This window comes from Glycine max, chromosome 4, assembly GCF_000004515.6.
Source record: "Glycine max cultivar Williams 82 chromosome 4, Glycine_max_v4.0, whole genome shotgun sequence".
Taxonomy (NCBI): Eukaryota; Viridiplantae; Streptophyta; class Magnoliopsida; order Fabales; family Fabaceae; genus Glycine; species Glycine max.
The window spans coordinates 801,805-825,443 of record NC_016091.4 but is presented as its reverse complement, the minus strand read 5'-3'; the positions used below and the strand labels follow the sequence as shown (position 1 = coordinate 825,443).

The window sequence follows — 23,639 nt, the reverse complement described above, 5'->3', positions numbered from 1 at the left end:
AGATTGTGGACATTGCTGTTAGTCTTGTATGTTAAGGTTTCAATTTTATTTGCGAGATAAAGGATATTATTCTCTTTTTTTTTTGTTATTTTTTGAGAGAAGTGTAGCTACAATTTTTCTCATTTCTTTTTTTTTTCTTTGCTATTAGTTTTTGGCTCTTGTACGTTGATTGCACGTATTGGTTAATATTTCTTGCATGTTTAACATGATTATATATGTTCTTACTAGAATTATCTTGTCTGAGAGCATATGTTCTACCATAGTCTTTGCTACGCTGCTCCCTTTCTTGTGTTTGATCTCCTCCTTCGGTTGATTTACTCTGTACGATGGGAGTATTTGCAATAGGACTTTGATGTTGAAGCAAGTGTAGTATGAGGTGTTTAGTGTATTATATTCTATTTTTTTAAAACAGTACTGTATTCTAATTACTCACCTATAGGTAAAAAAGAAAGAAAAATTACTTATCTCTGTAGTTGCTTGTAAAAAAAGAAAAATTACTTTCCTATAGTGTTCTTCCTCCTCAATTTATCGATGACGAAAAAGTTATCAAATTGATAATTAGGAATGAATATATGAATCTAAGTCTACAAATTGGCCCATTAAGCATACAAATTGGGTAAATAGCAGGCCTCTTTTTTAAAAATTTGTACTTGAGTTTTTGAATTTGATTCATTAAGCTCATTGACTTAATGGGTTTTATCCACAAACTTACGGATTATCCTTTAATTCACATAAGTATAATGTATAAGTATTATTAATTTATTATTTTAAGATTTTGATCTTTAATTTAGGTTGTTATTGTTATTTTTTTAAGTTTAAAATGTTGGTATATTTTAGTGATAGATTTTAACTAAAAAAAATGAAGTCAACTTTTTCTCTCTTAATTTTATACATTTTTCATTTTTTAAAAAACATTTTTAAATAATTTTTAAATTAATATTTGAATCAGTGAACCGATTTGTTTATCCGTAGATATTTATGGGCCAAATACAGACCTTGAAAAAAAATATATTTATTTCGCGAACAAAACTTATCTGCCTTGTCTAAAACATGGGTTAAGCCTTAAACGGGTTAGAGGGGTATATATACCTACCCCTATTGATACTATTAAGTAGCTTCTCCAACATAATAAGTTGTGTGCAATGGTGTCCGTCAACCTTCGTGTACTAAGTTGTTCGACCTGTGAGTGAGTTCGTATGATACAATGTACTAACTCAGTTTCTTTTTATAAGAAACAAACTATAATATAAAATATATTATAATTTGTTTTTTATAAATAAAAACAAAGTTAATGTTTATTTTATTAAAAAAATATTAAATTGTTTCCCCACCTCATATATGTAAAATTTTAATATTTTTTAAGTCATAATTTTTACATTGAATCCTTTAAATAAAAATCTTAATTCTGTCCCTGAGTAAGCTGAACATAGTGTGTATAAGAGTTAACAATGGATATAAATAAGCATAAAAATGAAGGTCTTTAACATATTGAAAGAGAAATTATTTTGGTTTAATGTGCAAGTAATGTGTAAAATATGACTCCAGATAAAATAAGAGTAAATATTAAATATGCTTAATTAAAATAAAAAAGGAAATAAAAACATTGTAAATTATATATTTTATTTATAATATAAGAATAAATTATGAATATATGAAAGACCACAAAAATAATCTTATTCGAGCCCATTAAAAATGATTTAATAATAAGTGGTGCATGTATTTAAGTATCGTTCTCATCAACCCGCTTTGTATGATTGTGAATAGTTGGGTCTTACACGTCCTTAACAGGAAAGAAAATGATGGAGGAAAAAAATTTGATATTTAAATGGAAGGAAAAATAGAAGAAAATAAAAATTTAAACTTTTGCTTTTTAAAATCATTTTTTCTTCTATTCTCTTTTCAGTAAAAAAAAAAAAATCATTATGCATGATTTTTTTTCTCTCAATTTTCTTTCTTTTTTAGTTTCATTTATTCCAAATGGACCTAAGTCCCCTTGAAAATCCTGCAACAAATCTGCTACTGTGGTCCCTTTTTTTCAACTGCTTCTTTTTGTTTACTTTTTTCTTCCCACTGAAATATTGGGTCGCTTGCAAAGCTAAACCTATTATTATAAATTCTTTGTATGCTGAGTCAGATTCGAACTTTCAAGAAGAATGATGCAATAGCAGTTCCGGTTATTTTTCTAAGGTACGTACCTGACTGTATAACCAACATATAATTTTTCAACACCATTGCTTACATCTCAGTAAGTTTTCTTCTTATGCTTAGTGATTAAAATTCCAATGACAAGGATTTAATCTACTCAGACCCCATTTCCTAAGAATCACGAGGTTAAAATTGTAGAATGGAAAAAGTGGGCCAATGGTATGTAGATGTATAGTCCAAGAGAGAATTGGGTAATTTTGTCTTTTCACTTTCTAATCTACTGCCAACATCTATAGGCACAAGCTTTTCTTATGAATGAAGGCAATCCCAATTTTATAGCATTTTCAACAATGAACTAAATTTTAATTGGTGAACTCTTTTTTAGTGAGAAAAAAACATACTAAATATATGTTTCTTTTCATTGATCATTACATATTTTATGTTTCTGTCTCAATTTCATTCTATTATTTTATGTTCATTTTCATTTTTCATTACATCTTTTTATCAATTCTTTTTGAATATTTTCCTTTATTTTATTTTTCTCTACCTCCCTTCCTTCTATTGTATATCCCAAAAAATGAGACGTGGGTATCATTACTTTTTCTAGTATATCCTAATATGCTACAGCAATTTTAAGAAACTAAGCATTTTTTTTTATTCTGTTAGTGTAAGTTTTTAACAACTTGAAATGGATTCGCAAATTACCTCACACATGCATGTTTATATATATTTTCATTCAATTTTATTTTTCCAACGTAAATACTAGTTCATTGATATTTTAATTTTAAAACATTAAATACATAAAATATAAAATACATGAATAATATACATAGAGAGATAAATATTAACAATATAATTTATTATTATTATTATTCAATTATAAATTATTATATATAACAAATTTGTTGAATTTTACCGTAATAATCTTATAATTATATAAAAATCATAATTAATTGACATCATAAAAAAGTTATGCAGTGCATCCATATTAAACTCAAAATATATTTCTCAACAGCAAAACAAAACAGAAAAAGGAGAGAATCCACCCACTCATGCTATTTAGTTTTGAGAGGAAACGTTTCCCACTTGCATTGGTGGTGTTGACAGATAACATGTATTTGCGTATTCAGTTTTGAGGCACAGAGGATGAATCCCTCTTTCTTCGGTTCTCAATTGTCATTTTCCCCCTCTCTGTCCATTCTCACTCATTGAATATTATCATTTTTTTATATTTTTATTTTTAAGCAACCATTACTTATACAAGTAACATTCTAACATTTGTCTTCCATATAAACAATGATAAGAAACCAATATCATTGGAGATCAAGTTTCATGTGATAAGCTCCCTTCCTACTTGTGGAGGTACTTTCTTATAGGATGATACTAACAAACTAATAATTGGTTTATTGTAAATTCATGCTTTTTAGCTTTCAAATATATACAAAAACTACAACCTAGTTTTTGAAACAAACAGGGATAATTGTGTTTTAGGAAAGACAATTAATGAAATTGAATGATTTATTTTAACGACTAAAAACTAAAAATCAATGCTTTCATCTTGTTTTAAAATTTAAGATGGAAATGTTTCAAAATTAAGTTTAAAAAAATTCTACTCCATTTTAACCACGGGCTTGATTTTGAAATTTACATTTCAAAACTAAAAATTATGACTATACAATCGATCAGTACTTAGTTTTATTATTTTATAATTTTCATTTTTTAAAAATTAAATAATTAACTAATTTAAAATTTTATATACCATTTCCTTATTTTGGTTAATTCTGTGGTACGGTGATTGGTTGATAATGATACTGATATAACTAAGTTAATTTATGACAGAGGGAGTCACAATAAAGACATTGATAATAATGAGAATAATGATACAAAGAGAGGTAAAAATAATTATAATAACAATATTAATAATATTTTTAAGAAAAAAACAATGTTAATCAAACAATAATAAATGATGTGATGAGTGATAGTAATCACTACCAGATAATAATGATAATAGAAGAATAAAAATAATAATAATAATAAGTATGTTTGATGATCAAAATATAATAAAATAAGATATTAGAATAATTTATAGTATACAATATTGTAGCTTCCAATCTAAAAATTGATTCATGTCAAGACTATTATTGTGCTCGCGGTTCCATCTGATCTCATACATCGAGCGTGCATCACAATCGCGCTACTGTAACGGTTGAGGTTCTTCACGCGCGTTTTAGCAAGACACCTTTATACCGTAGGTAGTAGTAGTCCGTAAGCCACTGCGGAGGCTTCTCAGACCCTTGATTTTCCCACTACATTTGTTCTTCATACCGTACAAATTATTACTAGAATCAATATGGTAACCAGCTAATCCAGGATAATTTCTTAGTTTTACCGGTTCCATAATTATTTTTTAGGGTGAATGTGTAAAATTAGTCTTTGAAAAATATACAAGAGGCATTTTCGTTTCAAACCTTTTGGGTGTGTTCGTTTTGAGAAAAAAAGAATGAAAAAGAAAACATGAACGTGCAATTCATATTTTTATACTTTACTTCAATTCAAAATTTTCTTCTCATTAAACTTATAAAAATTAAAAACTCTATTTTTGATATTAAATGAAGTATAAATAATATGTATCACATCGGAAGACTAACAAGAATAGAAGATCCTAATTTAAGTTATCATCAATGTCTTTATCTAATCCGGTCTAATCTTAAATTTTATGTAAGTCATGTAAGTCACTTTTATTTATACATGATGCTTAATAACTACGAAATATAAACAAATTTGATAGTTATTTTGATTAAGAATGACGGAAATTTTTTTACTTTACTATTATTTTTAATGAAATAATAAAGAACTTAATATCTTTGCTATCTTTGATTAGTAGAATTCAAAAGAAAAAAATTTCAAGCATTTAAGAGAAAAATATCTTTAAAAATATTTATTTAGCAGTTATTATTGGCTTAAATGATAGGAAATAATATTTTTCTTATCTATGACTTGCAGATATGAAAATGAAGGATTAAAATAAAATAAAAAAATTCAAAAGATATCGATGAGGAAGCTTTTTTGCATCAAGTCTAACTCCATTCAAGTAGCTATAAACAGGGAGTCAAACCAAGGAGGAAGAGGACAGTCTCAGAACCCACGCATTGGGTTTATCCCTTAGAGGAAATCCTGTTTCCTTAGTCACCCATTTTCTTGTTATTAGTCATCTGTCACCTTCTTTTATTAACCCCTTAATTGTAAAGTCTTTCATGGTCATGAGAGGCTAAATTCCTTCTTGTTGGGGTACCTGGAGGCCAAAATGCTTGTAATGTAATCCTTTGTCTATTATCTATTTAATGCAATTTTATTTCTATTATTCTTCTTTGTACTTTTATGTTATTATGGTATGATCAACCATATATTGTTTAGAGGGTAATGCATTGAAAAATAGTTATTTTCCAAATAGATCGATATTTATTTTGCCCACATAATTTTGCATCTCTTATCTTAATGCACTTGGCTATCTTATCTCATCAAAGAAATTTGGGAAAAATGATAAATAAACTATGCCCTTCGTGCGGGAAATCAAAGATAAGATAATTCAGTAGATGTGGATGGAATTAGGGATTTCATAAAATATAGAAAATTAATTACATCATATCATAAGTAGTTTTGGTTTATTAGGACCCAACATTATCTTCCTCTTATCTTTTAGTTTTCTTATATTGTATTTCTTTATCTTCTATTTTCTTTTATCTTTATCATTTCTTAATTTAAATATTTTATCTTTTCTATCTTCTATTTTTATCTTTAAATCTTTTAGGGGGTGTGTTGGTTTGGTTGTTTTCTGTTTTCATTTTCACTGGAAATAAAAATGGTGATGGAAATGCGTTTGGTTGGATTTTTAAAAACATTTTTAGTGAAAATATTTTTTCAAACGAACCAACAACTAGAAACAATAAAATCTCGTCTCCTGTGTTTTCAGTTCAAACCATGAACCTCATTTTGGGTAAAATAAAAATGCGGTGGCAAGAAATGTAATTTTAAATAAATTTAAAAATACATTTTCTTTTGAAAACGCATTTTCAGTGTTTTTATTTCTTGAAAACAGAAAACAAGAAGTCAAACCAAACATGTTTTCAGAATTTTAATCTTTTGAAAATAAAAACAGTTTTCAGAAAATGAAAACAAAAAATGAAAATACAAACCAAACACACCCTTATCTTTTCTTTTAAATCTTTATTTTATCTCTTATCTTTTCTTTATCTATTATTTTTTTTTCATTGCTTAATAATTAAGTTTGTATCACTTAAATACAACCAAAATTCTTGTGAATTTGACACTTGAACATTTTACTATTTATAATAAAATTAGTATAGTTACTAATCGGTTAACAATGCTCCAATGTATGTGTGATAGTCTTGTCTCCCTCGTAGATGATATGAGATACCTATTGTGTGCATTTGACCTGTTATGTCATAATGTTTCTTTGATCTTATAGTCACATATTTGATGTACAACTTCATATCATGCGTTCTATCATTTCACTTTCTTAGTCAATCAAGATGAAAGTCAAACATCACTTCAACTACTTAGCCATAAGAAACCGTATACTTAGAATGCCTCCATCATCCAAGACTTCTCTATGAGACGATATACAATGTGTTACAAAATATTTTTTTTATATTATGATCAAATTATAAATTGTCAATGTAAGATAAATTTTCAATTATATATAACTTGAAAATGAATTGGAATCACATGATTCAACATCATGTAATAATTTCTAAGAAGATGCAAACCCCTCTTGAACGTTATCATCACTTACAATGATCAAGAGTATAGAAGCCTTTTTTCACTTTTGATATCTAATATTATCTGGTGACTTTTTTATATTTAAATTTATTTTAAAAATTATAATTATAATAAATTTTGTATTATTAATTATAAAGTTTTCAATCGGTAAACATTTAATTTTTTTATAAAATATTTTAATTGCATTTTTAATTATTTAAAATATATTAAAATAATAAAGAAAGTTTTTTAACATCACACAAGTTTATATATTTTTTTTTGTTAGACAAGAAAAATCTCTTTATCTTTCAAGCATCTTTATTTAAATTTTATAATACATCATATTTTATATTTTTTTGGTTTAATATCTCGTGAACTAAATTCAAACACCTAATTTATTCTGTACCAAAAAAAACACCTTATATATTCACGTGTTCTTTCGTACAAGTTTGAACTTTTATGGTTGTCTCTCAAGTCTCAACCATTCAAATTCATGTGTCAAAAGGAATTTTTTTTAGCTTACAATATCTTTTTTTCTAGACGTGCTAAAAAAATATATTTCATCCCTCTCATGATATTCGTAGTCTTAAAAAAATTTAAACAACAAAATTTGAACCAACTTGAACCAACTGTATTTTTATTCTATTTTTAAACCATCAAATCAAACCAAATTAAATTTAAAAAAAATAGTTTGATTTGATTTAAATTTAATGTTATACCTAAACTCAATCAAATCAAATCCTATATTTATTTTATTTTTTGTTCGGACGAGTTTTTGATTAAAAATCAAAGCAAACCATACTATCAACACTCCTAATAAATTGGATTGAATTAATAAAAAAATATCAATCTAACTTAGTGGATTTTTAAATATCATTAATTTTTTTATTTAAAATGTAAATATAAGTTAGTTAAATTGAAATTTGTTTGTAGTTGATATATTTTATTTTTTATATCTACAAATTTTTAAAATATATCATTACACATAAAAATATTTTTAAATTAATTTATTAAAATATACTAAATATATATTTCAGTAATTTTATCAAAATTGAAATATAATGTTAACTTAACCAACACAATATAATATGATTGATAAATAATCTTGTCTTTTAAACATGTTATTACGTATTTTATCACTAGTGTGTATAAAAAAAATCTGTTGAAAAAATTAATCTCTTAAATGAATTTTCATATCTTGGATGACTAATCCTTAGGATAGCTTGATTAAAAAAAATATAATGTAACTTAGGAAAAATAAGTTCACAAAGTATAAAAATAAAAAGAATATATAAGAAATGTTATTTACCAACAAAATCTGGTGCAGTTGGTAGATAATTGGTATATATAACTCTTTATTTTATTTGAAGGAATTGGTTTCCAATTATTACTAGATGAATATCTTTGGTGTAAACTAAAAAAGTTTGATTTAAATAAATAAAAATGAAAAATTATTATTTTTTTACATATGTAGATGAACAGAAATAATGAAAAGAATAAGTAAACTATATAAAAACTTTATATTAATTAAAAAACTAAGACAATTTTTTTTTCCCTTGTTTCTTTGTTGATCGTTTTGGATTTGAAAAAGACTTTCTTATTTTCTTTTCATCAAGTTGCTGGCATGGCTTTTTGGTTCTATAAATTCTCCGGTTGAAGCATACAGAGTCCCCTTCCACTTTCTTCCTTCTTTCTCATCACTCTTTTAAGATATTTTTGTTACATAGTTTATGGTCTACGAGAGCCCTGCCTCTGTAGAGTGTAGACCAACCTCCTTTTCTTTGCTTTGAGCTCGCTCGATCTTCTTCCATTTCATGTCTTGTTTTATTTTATTTTATTTATTTAAGCCTTTTAAATGCCCAACATTTTGTTCTTGATGTTTGAGATTGATGTATTCAATTCTGAGTGAAATCTTCTTTTCCGGGTGTATGATCAATTCCACTGTGAGACGCAGGACCCATTTAGTTCAATCCTTCTCTGTTGCTTTCCTTTACTGGCTCTACTACGTTTCATGATTTCTAACCCCCTCTCCAATTATTAATTAAATAAAACCCTATTATATATCTCTTACATATTTTTATCTGCAAAAAAAAATAATCTTTTTTTGTTCTTGTTCTTGTTTAGTGTCTGGGTCCTGCGAACTCCAAGTACAAGAAGGGTCAATTTTTGTTTTTCTGTTAACTTTTGATTACTATGGCTTGTTCAAGTGGAACATCTTCAGGGGCGACGTCGTCGATGCTTCAAAATAACTCAGGTTCGGAGGAGGAGCTGCAGGCACTGATGGAGCAGAGGAAGAGGAAGAGAATGATATCGAACCGCGAATCGGCTAGGCGATCTCGAATGAGGAAGCAGAAGCACTTGGATGATCTAGCATCGCAGGTGACTCAGCTCAGGAACGAGAACCACCAGATTCTCACATCGGTGAACCTCACTACCCAGAAGTACTTGGCGGTTGAGGCTGAGAACTCTGTTTTGAGAGCACAAGTGAACGAACTCAGCCACTGGTTGGAGTCTCTGAACGAGATCATCCACTTCTTGAATGCCACTGATGGTGGTCCACCACCACCACCAAGCTCCTTCTTTGAGCCCGATGCTACCTTCTTCAACAAGGCTTATCTGAGCCAGCCGATTATGGCTTCAGCAGACATGTTGCAGTACTGAGTGTGATGGTTGTTGGTTTCTTTTAGGTTTTAGTCTGTTAGGGAAAATTGTAATCGCTGGCAGATAGTGAGTACGATAAGGAATAATGATGAATGTGTAACATATCATAAAGCGGGTAAGCTTGTTGGGGCCCCTGTAGTCTTCAGAGATCAGATCACCCTATTATTGTTGCAACTGCACTTCCCCATACTAGACTTATTATTTATGTCATATCACCAAATCATATAACATTAAGTTTAATTTAGTGTCAATGTAAAAGAATTTATCAAAGTGGACTTGGAAACTTTAATCAAAATTTTAGGTTTATTTTTGTTTATAAAAAAATGTGATTCCGAAATTTTTTTTTACCAAAACTAGTTGGTTATATTTTTTTAACAAAATTAGTTATTAATAAAATGATTAGATAACAAAAAAAAAGTGTAAAAGAATTCATAAGATTAATCAATAAAAAATTATCATTTATATAACTTATAAGATAATTATAATAAAACCAACAAATTTTATCATGTATAAGATTTGTGAGTAAATAATAATATAAAATTATTTTATAGTCTTATTTATTCTTTGATTAAGTTAAGATATAATTTCTAGATATGTTATAATAAAAGTTTAATAAAAATTCACTGATAGTGTAAATTTTTTGCTGACTTTGATAATTGATTAGTTAATAAAGAAAAAAAATCTTTACATTGACACTCAATTAAAACTAAAGTCTAACAATAATAACCATATTGTCCACGCTCTCCTTTTAATAATATTGTTCCATATTTTACTTTCTGTGGTGCCCCCTTTGCTCAAATGCTATGTATCATTCATTATTGTATATCTTCAACTCGGCGATTTGTTTAGTTGCATTTTTTCTTACCTTTTCTTTCTGTGGAGCCCCTTTTACTCAAATGGTCTGTTTAATTAATTCATTGTTGTATATCATGAACTTAGTGCCTTCTTGGACTAAATTCGAGGTGGTATACAATTTTGATACTTGTTCTTGAATGATAATTTAGTGGAGAAAGTTGAATTCATTATTATAATAGTGATTCTCGTTTGAGCTTTGACATGATGCACGCACTCTTCAATCAGTGGGACCATGCACAAATTTTACTTCTCAAACATTGTGGTCTTTTTCAGTCAGTTTCTACTGAACCCGTTTGCTCTTTTGATCCCACAAAGATATGAATTAATTAGGTGCATTGAGCTTTCATTATTCACATGCTTCAGCAATTTTCCACGATTCTTCATAAAAAGATTTTATTATTATTAGGTAATGGATTAGTAATAGATTAATAGTAACAATTTAAGGCTAGCTAAAGCTGTTATTATCATTACCAAGAAGCAGTTTAAGATTCCAAGAGATTATAGTTGCTAGAAATCTAAATATATTCGGTTCGTCTATAGAGGCGTCATGAAATGCCCAGAGATTCGCATATCTTAATTGAAGGAAAAGTCCAAAACTGACCAACAAAAGAAAGGGACAAGTGAAGAGGAGAGTTGGCTGTGGCACCCTAACTTCTGATCTCCTCATAATAGTTTTGCAGCTTAGAAGAAATTCCTTGAAATGGGAAACACAAGCATATCTGGGTAGTGTGTCTGTGATATGTCTAACTCAAATTAGAGCCATTATATTTTCAGCTACTCTCATAGCTAACACTAACAGGGAAGATATTTCATGTCTGGGGCCTTTACTTTTGTTTTGACTCGTTTCAGGAAAGGTAATTAATTAAAAAAAATCAGTCTAATAGGAGAGTTATACACTTAGTATGTGTTCTGTTTACTGTTGGAAAATTCCCAAACGACCATTGAATAAAAAATTATGAATTTCTAGTTTTCACAAAATATACATGAGAATGTGTGTTGTTTAATCTAACGTTAAATCAAATACACACTTATACTTGTACTGACAACTAAGAAAATGAAAGTAAAGGATACAACTTTGAGTTAAGGCTGTCACGCCAAGTTCTTGGAAAGTTATAAAGATTAAAGAGTCATGATTTAGTAATAAGAGCAAAGATGAGTGCGCTCTTATTGTGTGCCAGGGAACAAGTTCCACGTGCTAGGACCAAGGTTTTCAGAGCAATTATCACTAGACATGGTACTGAAAGTCATGGTTTGCATATGCTGTATTATGCTCAGTAACTTCTACCTACATCTTATTTAAGTTAAAATACTTAATAGCAACTGACATCAAGCACAATCATGTGGTTTAGTCACATGGAGCTTACTAAATTTCAGTCTAAAGTATGGCTTATAAGATAAATTAGCATCAAACGTTGTAAAAATTAATCAGCCACTCAAGAACCTTATTAGATTATTCTGGTGCAAAAGATGGACCAGGAATCGCTAGCTGCAGCAATTTGCAAACAGAAAGAAGTTAATTAAAAGTTAAAATACTCTTATTGTAACTAGTGAAGCATTGTAATTAATACTTTAATTGTTTGATAGCTTTTTACCTAATTTTGTTCTATTTATTGTATGTTCCTGTTACAAAAGAGAAAAGGAGGATGGAGAGCTTCTTGCAATAGCAAAGGCTGCTTCTCCTAGATATTGAAGTTAATGCCTCATAAAGTAAAAGTAAGCGCGCTAACTTGTACTTGTAAAGTCTATTTATTCAGGAGTATATATTAGCTTGTTTTATTCAACAACAACAAAATATTAGCTTGTTTTTGACTCTAGTCATGAACATTTCTTCGTATATAGATCAAACTTTTCTATAGATATTGAAACCTTCCTACAAATTAATAGTTTTCTCCTTTTTATCTTATTTCATAAAATATCACCGTTTTTTTTTCTTGAATACATTTTTTATCTTTAAAACTATTCATTTTTGTTTTGTTTTAATCTTTATAAAAAAAATAATTTGATATTTGACTTTATTGGAATACATATTTAGTTTGTTTAGAAGAAATACACATTTAGTTATTAAATAAGTTTCTTCAAATGCGAGCTGTCATTGATCATTGACACATAACGTAACTTGATTTTTCCACTTAATCATTTAACGAAACAAATCTAATAATAAAAACTAAAGACGTGTATTTTAATAAAATTAGGGCTGAGATAGAAAAAAAAATAGTAATTTTATAGTGATCAAACAAAAAATTTATAAATATTAAAATAAAAATAATAGATTATGTATGAACGAAAAATATATTATTCCTTCTTTTTTTTTGGAAAAAGATTCAAAACACAATGTTTTTGCTTAATATAATCCTTTTTCTCCTTGCAACGGTTTGATTTATATCCAAATCCTTGGAATACTTCATTAAAAAGAAAAAAAGATGGTATATAAATTACACGGTGAAAATTAAAATTAAAGGCTAAGGAACTTGGGCGCCAACTTAATATTTATAGCTAAAGGTTAATATTACATACAAAAGTTCCCTCCCACATACCATATATTTTTGTATCTACAAGTTAACATTTGTATAAATAATGAGCATAACTTGGGTTTTTCTTTTCCCTACTCTGCTTAGCATTCCAAGTTCCAACGCTCAAGATTTCCCCATCTTAAATAAAGAAAACAAACAATACACGCACACTATATAAATAGTTTTTTTTCCCTTCCCCAATCACTACACTTTTTTATTTGTCTTTGTATGGTACATTTTCTTCCGGGTTGTCAATGCTTCGGTCACAACCCAAACGCATTTAAAATATAATTTCACGAGACTTACGCAACTATGATTCCCTTTAAATAATGCTCGTTTAATTAAAGCATTAAGATGAGTACCATTAACGATAGTTGCCAACTCTCTCAACTTCAATCAATAGACAAATGCAGCACCATGCCAACTTGAAATTACAGATGTGCCATTGAATGAGTATGTACGTCAAAAGAATACTGGATATTTTTACACATGCCAACCATGAAACAAGCATTTTCTAACCTTTTAAAAATAAGACTTCCATCAAATTACCTCTTAGAAGTAATTTAAGGGCGTGCTTAATAAGAACCAACAAAATAAATTAACATGTAATGAATCAACACATTTATCACTTCTGTTTCTCTTATAAGTTCAATATATTATTCAAAAGTGTTTTCCCTTAAAAACATTTTTTTTTTAAAAAAGTTAATCTTTGCATATGATGAATGGTAAAAAAAGTTGATTTTTGTTAATTCTTTATGTTTTAAGTCCAAATAAATTTGAGTAATACAGGAGATACACTATTTAACATACTCATTCTATTACATTCTTTATTATTAGTTAGATTTACTATAAATTATAAAATCATGAATGATAATTATTTAAGTTATAAATGAATCCACAAAATTTTAATTAATAATAATGAGTGTTAAAGAATGTGATTCTAACATTTGTCAATAATTTTTTAGTGTTAAATATTAAATCTTATACAAATTCTTACGATAAAGGTTTAAATAAAATTAAGTTTGAATTTCTTAAATAAAATTTTATATTTGAACGTTGTAGATAGAAAGTTAAGATTTATTCTAATAAAGATAATCAGTCAATTAAGTTTTTCAATGGTGATTATAGTCATAAATAAAATTAATGAAAATTTCATACCAATGACCCAAAAATACACAAATCCTTACTTAATAACTGAAGTTACATTTGGAACACAATTTAGGCCCTGCAGAAGTGCGCTCAACATATAATAAAAAAAGAAACAAAGGGGTACCCTTCACCCATGTATGCCCATCATCGGATTTCCAAACATATGCTTCAGCTTGTATATAAACATGCTAGTTCTTTACATTATACATTGTCCTTGTCCATAACTACTACTGTACTATTTCGTTTTTTCTATTAATTTCCACTCATACTAGCTAGGTAAACACAACAGGAACGCAATAATATGACAGGGAAAATTCTCAAAAAAAAAAAAAAAAGAGAGAGAGAAAAGTGAAAGAAACAAATGAGTTAAGTGGTGGAGCGTAAAAGCACGCGAAAGAGCTATTTCCAGGAAGCAACATCGGACTATCTAGAATACATTGTCGGAGAAAACCAATGGGTACAAGAGATCTGATTCAATGATTCAGTAATCCCGTGTGTGATTTTATTGTAATGTATGGTGGCCTTAGATTGAGTATCATGTAAGGCTTTGACTCACTACCGGCAAAACAATGCTGAAAGAAAGAAAAAAACAGCAGTCGATCTGTTTCATCTCATTTATCCAAAATAGTATAAAGGAGAAATTCCACTTAGTCTATCAAAGTAAATTAAAGTTTTAAATACATTTTTCAATTGGGGTTCAACTGAAGAATATGTGAAACTAAAGAGGAATATAATCTCTGGCTATATATTCTTTTTCAATGCCTAAATCTACAAAGTTGCATGCGGAGTTAGAAGTTCAATGGCTACAGCTAAATTGGCATCTGCACTTAACAAGATTTGAATTGGAGGGTTGACAACATCTTCGAAAGAATAACTTGCAACTTTCAAACGGGACCTTAGGATTATAATCTATTATTGTTGATAACATATCTGCAATTTTGTAAAAAGTCACGTTTGAATGGATAAAAAGAGACTGAACAAAATAAAGAATGCATGATATCAAGTTTTGTTGTTTGGTGGATTATTAAAAATAAGATCAAATGAAATAGAACCTTTTTATCTTGTTAGAATCCATGATAAAGAGATGGAAAAGAGAGAAAAGGAAAACTAAATATTATTTTGGATAATACTCAAATAAACAAGTCAGTTTTTACATGAATATATTGAGTTTTATACAACTAATAAGTTGTTGTATAATTAGTTATAAGAGTAACTAACTTGTAACTAATTAGGTTAATTTTAGTTACATGATGATCAAACTAAATTGTCTCAAGTAATAAAGTAAAATGGAAGTCCGAATGTCGAATCCATATGAACTTTGTTTGTACTTAGATCGGTGTATATCCAAACAATTAATGAATTTAAATAATTGTGACAAGGATAGTAAAATAAATTGATATAAATTTAAACTAATTATCTAAAACATATAAGGGAAGAAAAACAAACAAATACTCGGAGCCTTGAAGCGGATGTTGATTCAGAATGCAGATATGTTGGAACTTAGTTCACCAAAACTACTCTCGATGTAATGTTAATGATTTTTCTCTATTTAATATTATTCCAATGATCACCTACATCTACGCATATACTTTAACCATGATCATTCACATGAAAGAGCTTAATTTATCTAAATTTCTCTTCTAATCCTTTAAGAAATAAACCAGTTAAATTGCATTATAAATAAAGATGTATAACAGGCTAAATAAAATCATTCTATCCCTAGAGATGAATTATTCATGCTCTATTCCAATTCTTAAGAGATAAATATTTCTCAATGCTTAAACCCTAAAACATACCATGAATATGGGTGATCAAACCACAACCAATGAGATTAAGCACAAAAGAGAGACAATAAAATAGACATAATATTAAATATATAATATGAATAATTATATCAAAAGTATTTGGTTGCTATGCTCCCAACAATGGGGTTTTAATCTCTCATTGTCATGAGAGGCTTTACGATTGCGAGAAGATGATGGGAAGAGAGGAAGAATGGAGATGAGAAAGGAATGAATTATAATGATTGATTCCCCCTATTCTTGCACGAACCTGTGAGACTTAGATTTTTTCCAATACACATCTGAAGCACCGCATTTAAATTAATCTTATATATGCTCTTATACTATCTTATAATGCATAATCTCAAGTTTTGTTGTTGGGTGGATTATTAAAAATAAGATCAAATGAAATAGAAATTTTTTATCTTATATTTTTTCCTCGAATTAGGAATGGTAAGGAATCATTTTTTTTATTCTCTCATAAAAATATTTAAACTGATAACATTATTAATTAATGTCAAATGACTCTATTCCTTTTATCTTATTTACCATTAGATATCAGAACACAACCAAAGGAATAAAACCCCATGCTTTATTGCTTATCAGGCAGGCTTATTCTGTTCCTACAATTTTTTTTTTCCATTTCTATGCTTAAAAACTTATGTTCCTTCCTTAACTCTGGTACACGAATGAATAAAACTTATTTCCAGCTTACAATACGAATACAGAATAATAAGGACGGTTTAGTGGTCACTTAGATTAAAGCAAATATATTGTATATTTTAGTGATGCTCTGCAGTGCAATTTTATTGTGTGAAAGCAAGATTGCTGTGAGGAACGAAATTCTTAAACAGTAAAAATTTCCAATCAGATCATAAATTAAAGCTTCTCTTCTGTCTACGTTACTGGCATTTGGAAGCAGTAAGGCAACAAATTAAAGCTTCGTTTTTTATTTGGCTATGCATTCCTTTCTAGCTAGAAGCATAGACTAAATGGAATGCAATTTTGGAGAAAAATTATTGGAACTCCCATTCTTTGTTTTTTAGTTAAAATATAATTGATGAGATTCCCACACCTCAAATACTTGGCTTAGGTACAACAAAGATGAGTCTTAAATCGGTTTCCATTATTTGCTTAACCGACAAAATAGTTAAGCAAGAGAGACCACCAAGGTTTACATTTCGTTTTCTCATGCTTGAGAAGTACAAAACAACAAATATGAAAGGACATTAAATTTGAACAAACTAACAAAATGATGAAAGTGGGTGTACTTTGGTATTTTGGCTTATAATTATATGTCTTGGAGAGAAAGGGTTTACGAAGCTCGTATTATTATATTATGATGTATGCATATAGGCCCCGAAATTTGGAAAGAGGGGACAAGGATGATGTAATCTCCCATGATGCCTTCTTTTCGGATTTGAGTATACATGTTAAGAAAGAAAGTTTAGGGTATTATTTTTTTTATAAGAAAGGAGGCGAGCATGTGGCCAGCCAAGCTATTGAATGGTTCACATGACTTGGTAAAAAAGTTGTCCTAATTCTGAATATGATTTAGTGCAAGCTTAATTTTTTAATTGAGATCTAATTTTAGTAGGTTATGGTGATGTCATTTAGCCAGAGTGCTAATACTATATTTGGACCGGAGATGTAATAAAGAGAACAAAAATTAGAGGTTGAGACATGTAGTAAAAATAAAATAAAAAATGCGTTATTTGGATATATATATATATATATATATATATATATATATATATATATATATATATATATATATATATATATAAAGAAATATTTTTTTCTTTACTTATTTAGATTAATAAAAATAAGAGTAAACAAAAGTAATTAAATTGTATAATTTTTTTTTGTAATAATAAAAATAAAATGAATTTAACAAAGAAATTAAACTTGTTATCAAAATGTTTTTAAAAATATGTTTAATTTTATATTGTATAAAAACTATTAAACGTTAAAAATAACTATATCTAATGGAAAAGAAGAAAAAAAAAACTTAGAGGATTTCGCATATATTGTTTTTCATCTTTCACTTTATAATAAAAATGTTATATTAATAAAATTTATTGAAAGACTAGGTTCTCTTACAGTGATAAAGTTTCTATATCTAAATAAGGAAGACATTTTTTCCTTCTTATTTTTTTGTCTTCCTTATTTCCGTTTTCTCAATCGAACAAAATAGATTGTGTTAGCAACAAAAATATATGCGATCACATTGCCACTAAGATCCCTAGAGGGGGGAGAGATGGGATTAGTTGGAGTTGGAGACTCATTTCATTTACCTTTGCAAACATATTTTTTCAGAAAAATTCAAATTGGTAACGAGAAGCTCCTACAGTCCGTACTATGGGTTCTTATAAGAATTGGAAGTTAGCAAGAATTCTCCAGGCCTGCCATCAGATAACGAACTGCTTAAGGGAAAACCCGAGACAAGGTGAAGATCACTGCAAAAATCAAAGGTTAAGTCGTGAAAAATTCATACAAATCCCTGATCATGGAAAGCTTTTGTTAAATTAAAACATTAACCATACTTATAAAATAAATATTTCGATTTAATGATATAAGTGGCGACTTCCATGAGGTCATAAAACGGCATGCGTTTTATCATGGACCCTACATTATATGAAGCGCTTATTTTATCAGTAATGGTTTTACATCCCTAAAACATGGGGTTTAACTTTAGAGGAGCAATCCATCCCGTCTGAGAGGGTCCATTGATCTGAATTTCTCAAGCCATTGGTCCTCAATAAAGTTAGACATCAGCTTTTGACCCTAAAAAAAGTTAGATTTTGCTGTGGTTGTGCATATGGTATAGCGCAACCAAGAGAGGATGGGTGTTTTAAATGTAAGAAGTGGTGCTCAATGTTTCCTCTTCAATTGTTATTTTGATTTTTGACAACTCCATTTTTTCTTACAACGTTGGTAATACTAATGATATTTGAGTTTTAGATTTCATGCAAACTAATCAAACTTTTATCACCAGATGGACCCTAATAAATTGTCACCTCCCCAATTGATATTTGATTATCAATTTGTCTCCAAAATTGCTATTTAATTCGTAATTAGTTCCTCTAATTGATTTCAATCAGTTGTTGATTATTATTTGTCTACCAAGTTAGACATTAGATCTAGATTAGAATCTTCTTCACCTGTTGACTATAAAAGATTCCCGAAAATAAAAAAATGGATTCCTCTGTATTCACACTTCTTTAATTAACTCTTGATTTCGGACAAAGATCTAACCATTTATTTTCTCCGGTGAAATAGTAAGTGCACGCTACTAACTAAACACATTTTGACCATGGAGAACGATCACGGGATCAGTTTGCACTTTGCATCACCGTCAGAGCAAAACTATTTTTAGAACAATAATCATGTGCCACATGGGAGTTTATTTAAAACATTTTATTTATAAACTTGCCGTATTGTTTTTACTTTTGATAATTGATTATTGTCGTCTTCCTATTTTAATCAACAAATATACGATGAAATGCCAAGGTATTATATATTTTCCTTTCTCAATATTAAAAACCTTCAAAGAATTCCCAAATAAATAAAAATAGAAAGTTTAATACACTAATGCACCCTTTATTATCTCATTTGAAATAATAATTCGAAGTTCTTTGGAACATCTCTGACAATCAAACTGACTACTTTTTTGGGGGTGAACGAGACTAAAATATAAAATTGGATTTTTCAAAGGGCCTAGTGCCATGAAAAGCAAAATAAGTCAATGAAACTCGAATATAATTCTTGTTGCACTTTTGTTTTGGGAAAAAAAATGCATTTAGATGCGGAGCAAATAGAACCAATCATTAACTTAAAACCAATCATGAGAGCAAAGAAGAAAGGTTAGCGGTAACTGGCAAGAGATTTTGATAGTTTGAAAGATAATGTAAGTTCAAACTTATGTGACGCCATACACCAAAACAAATATATTGTAAAAGCATTCAATTCAGACAATACAATGTTTACATAAACCACTAAGAAAAGGTGTCTTAATAGAATACGCAACTTTGTATTCTTATTCTTCATGAATACATTATGCATGTCTTAGCAGGAATAAGGGTCTACTAATTATCAAAGAGTACACTTTTGATTCACTCTTAAAGTTTTTTGACAATATTATCTAGATAAGTATTTGCAAGTCAACAAAAAAGTTAAAACTTTGAAAATAATAACCAATAATAGTTAAACCTTTTAATGATTTGACAATATACGATTAGATCAAAGTATAAACTCAATAATACAAATTAGCTTTTAAATCTATTATTGTCAACATCTTTAACTAAAGAAAGAATGCAATACACATAATTACATAATTATCATTATGCAAAAGCACTGCATAGCGTTATCCACACATCCTTATCCCATACCTGCAGTTCTGCAAATTGCTCACGGTATCTGACCAAAGAACCTCCAAAGAATGATTGCAGCTGCTCCTCTTTTATATACTTTCTGAATTAGTTTTATTAGGCATAACCGAATAGAAATTAGAAACCAATGAATTTGTCCTAAAAATTATTATGATGACTAATATACACTCTGAACGTGCACGTTTGTCATGGATTATAGATCGAAGTATATCCGATCTGGAATGCTCATTATCCAATATAACGAACCTTATTGATAACAACATTTCCCGTTTATTGGCATTTGATCAGAATCTGCGATCACGGCCCAGCTTTGGCATTTGCATTCATCAATGCCCGTATTAGGCATCAAAGCTAGCAGGTCATGTGACTGTACACGGGACATTCTTCACAACTTTTTTTCGTTCGCATGTTTTGTTTGCCATGCTACTGTGGAACATTCTTTGGCATCTGCGTTTGTCAATGTGACAGTACAGTGGGCATTCTCCACAAGGACAATTCTGAAGCTACCAATAATCCTTACAAGAGCACTCTCCATTTTTAAAATGATGGAAACGTATTCTGTCTCTCACTACGATATCTCTTTTGCATATCTTAGAGATTAGTTTCATAAACTCGTGACAGTCCTCGCAAGACCTTAGGTTTTTCACAATCCAGATTGTAGACCCATGACCTATCCTGATTAGACCATAAGCAAGAGCCAGCTTCTCACTATGGTGAAGCAACTGAACGGCCTTTTCCTCATCATCCATCTCAAGCAAGACCTCCGAAACTCTGGGATCATACCCTTCTTTTCTTATCTTATCCATCACCTCAGCCAATTCGACAAATATTTCCTCCGCCTCAGGGTGATTGTAATCTCCCATCACAAACTCATGCACACCACCATCAATCTCAATCCTACTAGATCCCAACGGCTTCACTAGTCCCTTCTTATTCATCAACTCCCTCACTTCTGCCTTGTTACACCACTTTCCCGTGGACGCATAAACATTGCTAGTAAGTATGTAACTTCCACTATCATCAGCCCTCATGTCTTGTATCTCAAGGTGCTTCATCAACCGCTCGGCCCTGTCATCATCGCCATGAACTTTACAGGCCCATATGAGGGTCCTCCAAAGGACTGCATCAGGTTCAATAGGCATTGCATTAACAAAATCTTCAGCTTCCTTCAAACGCCCTGCTCTAGCAAGAAGGTCCACTAAACAGCCAAAATGCTGAATTGAAGGTTTCATCCCATAACGCCTTTGCACATCACTGAACAACATGAAACCTTCACGAATCAAGCCTGCATTCCTGCACGCCGTTAAAACCGTGGTCACCGTCCTCTCATCGGGTTTTACCCCAGAACTTTCCATGTCCACAAACATGTCAATGGCATCCTTGCAAAGCCCGTGGCTGGCGAGGCCAGAAATCATTGCAGTCCAAACGAAAACATCTCTGTCGACAACATCATCAAACACCTTCCTCACTATGCACCCACTCTTGGCATACATATCAACAAGAGCAGTGGAAACGTTGGACTTAGAGTGAATTTCAATTCCCCATTCCTCTAAATTCGCATGCACCTTCCTCCCCATACTCAAGGCTCCAGAATCAGCACGGGCTCTTAAAACAGAAATAACCGTGGCCTCATTCACCTCTACTCCACATTGCAACATTCTCTCAAACAAACTGATGGCCTCAACGGGCAAATCATGATTAACAAGGCCGCTAATCATGGAGGTCCAGGAAACAACGTCTCTGTGAGGCATTCTATCAAACAGGGAGCGAGCGAGGACCAAGTCGCCGAACTCGGAGTACATATGAACGAGGACGTTCTGGATATAAAGATCTGGGGCGAAGCCGAGTTTGGTGAGGAGAGCGTGGAGCTGTTTACCAAGAGGAGGGAGTTTGGAAGGAGCGCAGCATTTGAGGAGGAAGGGGAAAGTGAAGTTATAGGGTGGGGTGGGGGGTTTGGGAGAAGGCGCGAAGGAGAGTGTTGTAGTAGAGGGATTGGTGGAGAGAAGAAGACGAGCGTAGTTGAGGTCGCCAAAGGGGGAGAGAGCGGCGAAGCTGAAGACCTTAGACAAGTTACGCGACGCATCCTTCTGCCCGTGGAGTTGCAGGGCTTCCCACATGCTTCTCACCTCCATTCCACACGCCTCAAGCCTCAGCTCAAGATATTTCAGCTTTTTAGTTTCGAATAATTTATTTTGTTTTGCATTCTACAATTTAAGTCATTTACAATTTCATTGTTTCGTAATTTATATTCTTCTTCTTCTTTATTTTTGAAAAGTCGTAATTTATATTCTTCATTAACTCGTCTCTTATGCTTTTTTTTTTAAATGAAATATCATATTTTTAAAAAAAATTAATTGCAATATTTTAAACCACAAATATAATTAGATTATATAACTATGCAAACGCGATATATATATTAATTAATCATACAAATTAATAAATTGCGGATACAGATACAGTAATCATAGTTGAACACTTTTAAGGAGACTAGAAGTGACTGTAAATTTGTTCTAATGAAATTAGTGGTCGAATTTTATTGATGATGGAACTAGGTACATTACTTAGAAGTTGATCCTATCCCCTAAACACACGTGCAGCAGAGAATCGATCTTATTAAGATGTAATCAGCAGTTATATGTGGATGGATTCAGAGAGGTTCCTCGCAGAATTTGCATTTGCATTTCTTGAAGAAGAAAACACATTGCCCTGAGATTGCATTTTCTGAGGTCTGGCAATGATGACTGCAAATTGAAGAATGGAAACATCTTGCATGGGGCCACGTTTTACTGTTGCGCCAACATCTTGGTCTCGGTTCATTCCCTTCAAAAGCTGCCCACACAGATATATAGCTACCAAATTAATCAAATAGACAAGTTTCTATTCATTTCACATTAGATGCAATTTATACACCAATCAAGCTAGCACTTAATATCTTACATATATCACATTTAAAATGTTACAAATTAATAATCGTGTCTGTTAATTTGAAATCTGAACACATACATGCTCTAGATAATGTGATAATTAAGTCATTAATTGTGTCACTTGCCTGAGGTTACAAGGACAATGGTGGCCAAAAAAGCCGCAAAGACTTGAATGCGATTAAGAAACCTAGCCATGCCCATTCACTTACGCTGCTTGATGTCTTGATATATGAAATGAGATGTATATATAATGGTAATATATACACACTCAGGATGCTCTATTTCATGCTTACGTGGTGATCTCATGGTTAGGTTAAGTTCACAAATATCGTGCACGTCTGCACCAACCGATGATGCCTATGCCTTTACATTTGTACCCCGAAATTAATTAAATATTACTTGAGCTAAAAAAATTACTATATAAAAATGATAAGTTATTTAACA

General features: G+C 30.2%; 2 protein-coding genes across 2 annotated transcripts; one reads left to right on the top strand and one right to left on the bottom strand.

Moving 5' to 3' along the window:
* Nucleotides 1-8,596: 8,596 nt before the first annotated feature.
* BZIP125 (bZIP transcription factor bZIP125) lies at nucleotides 8,597-9,839 on the top strand. Its single transcript, NM_001250720.2, has one exon. The coding sequence runs from the start codon at nucleotides 9,118-9,120 to the stop codon at nucleotides 9,583-9,585; it is 468 nt and encodes a 155-aa protein (NP_001237649.1). The 5' UTR covers nucleotides 8,597-9,117; the 3' UTR covers nucleotides 9,586-9,839.
* A 10,621-nt stretch (nucleotides 9,840-20,460) lies between these two features.
* LOC100802052 (pentatricopeptide repeat-containing protein) lies at nucleotides 20,461-22,487 on the bottom strand. Its single transcript, XM_003523465.5, is given in 3 exon segments — nucleotides 20,461-22,212; nucleotides 22,214-22,259; nucleotides 22,262-22,487. Coding segments are annotated over 3 exon segments (1,626 nt in total). The 5' UTR covers nucleotides 22,404-22,487; the 3' UTR covers nucleotides 20,461-20,774.
* Nucleotides 22,488-23,639: the final 1,152 nt, after the last annotated feature.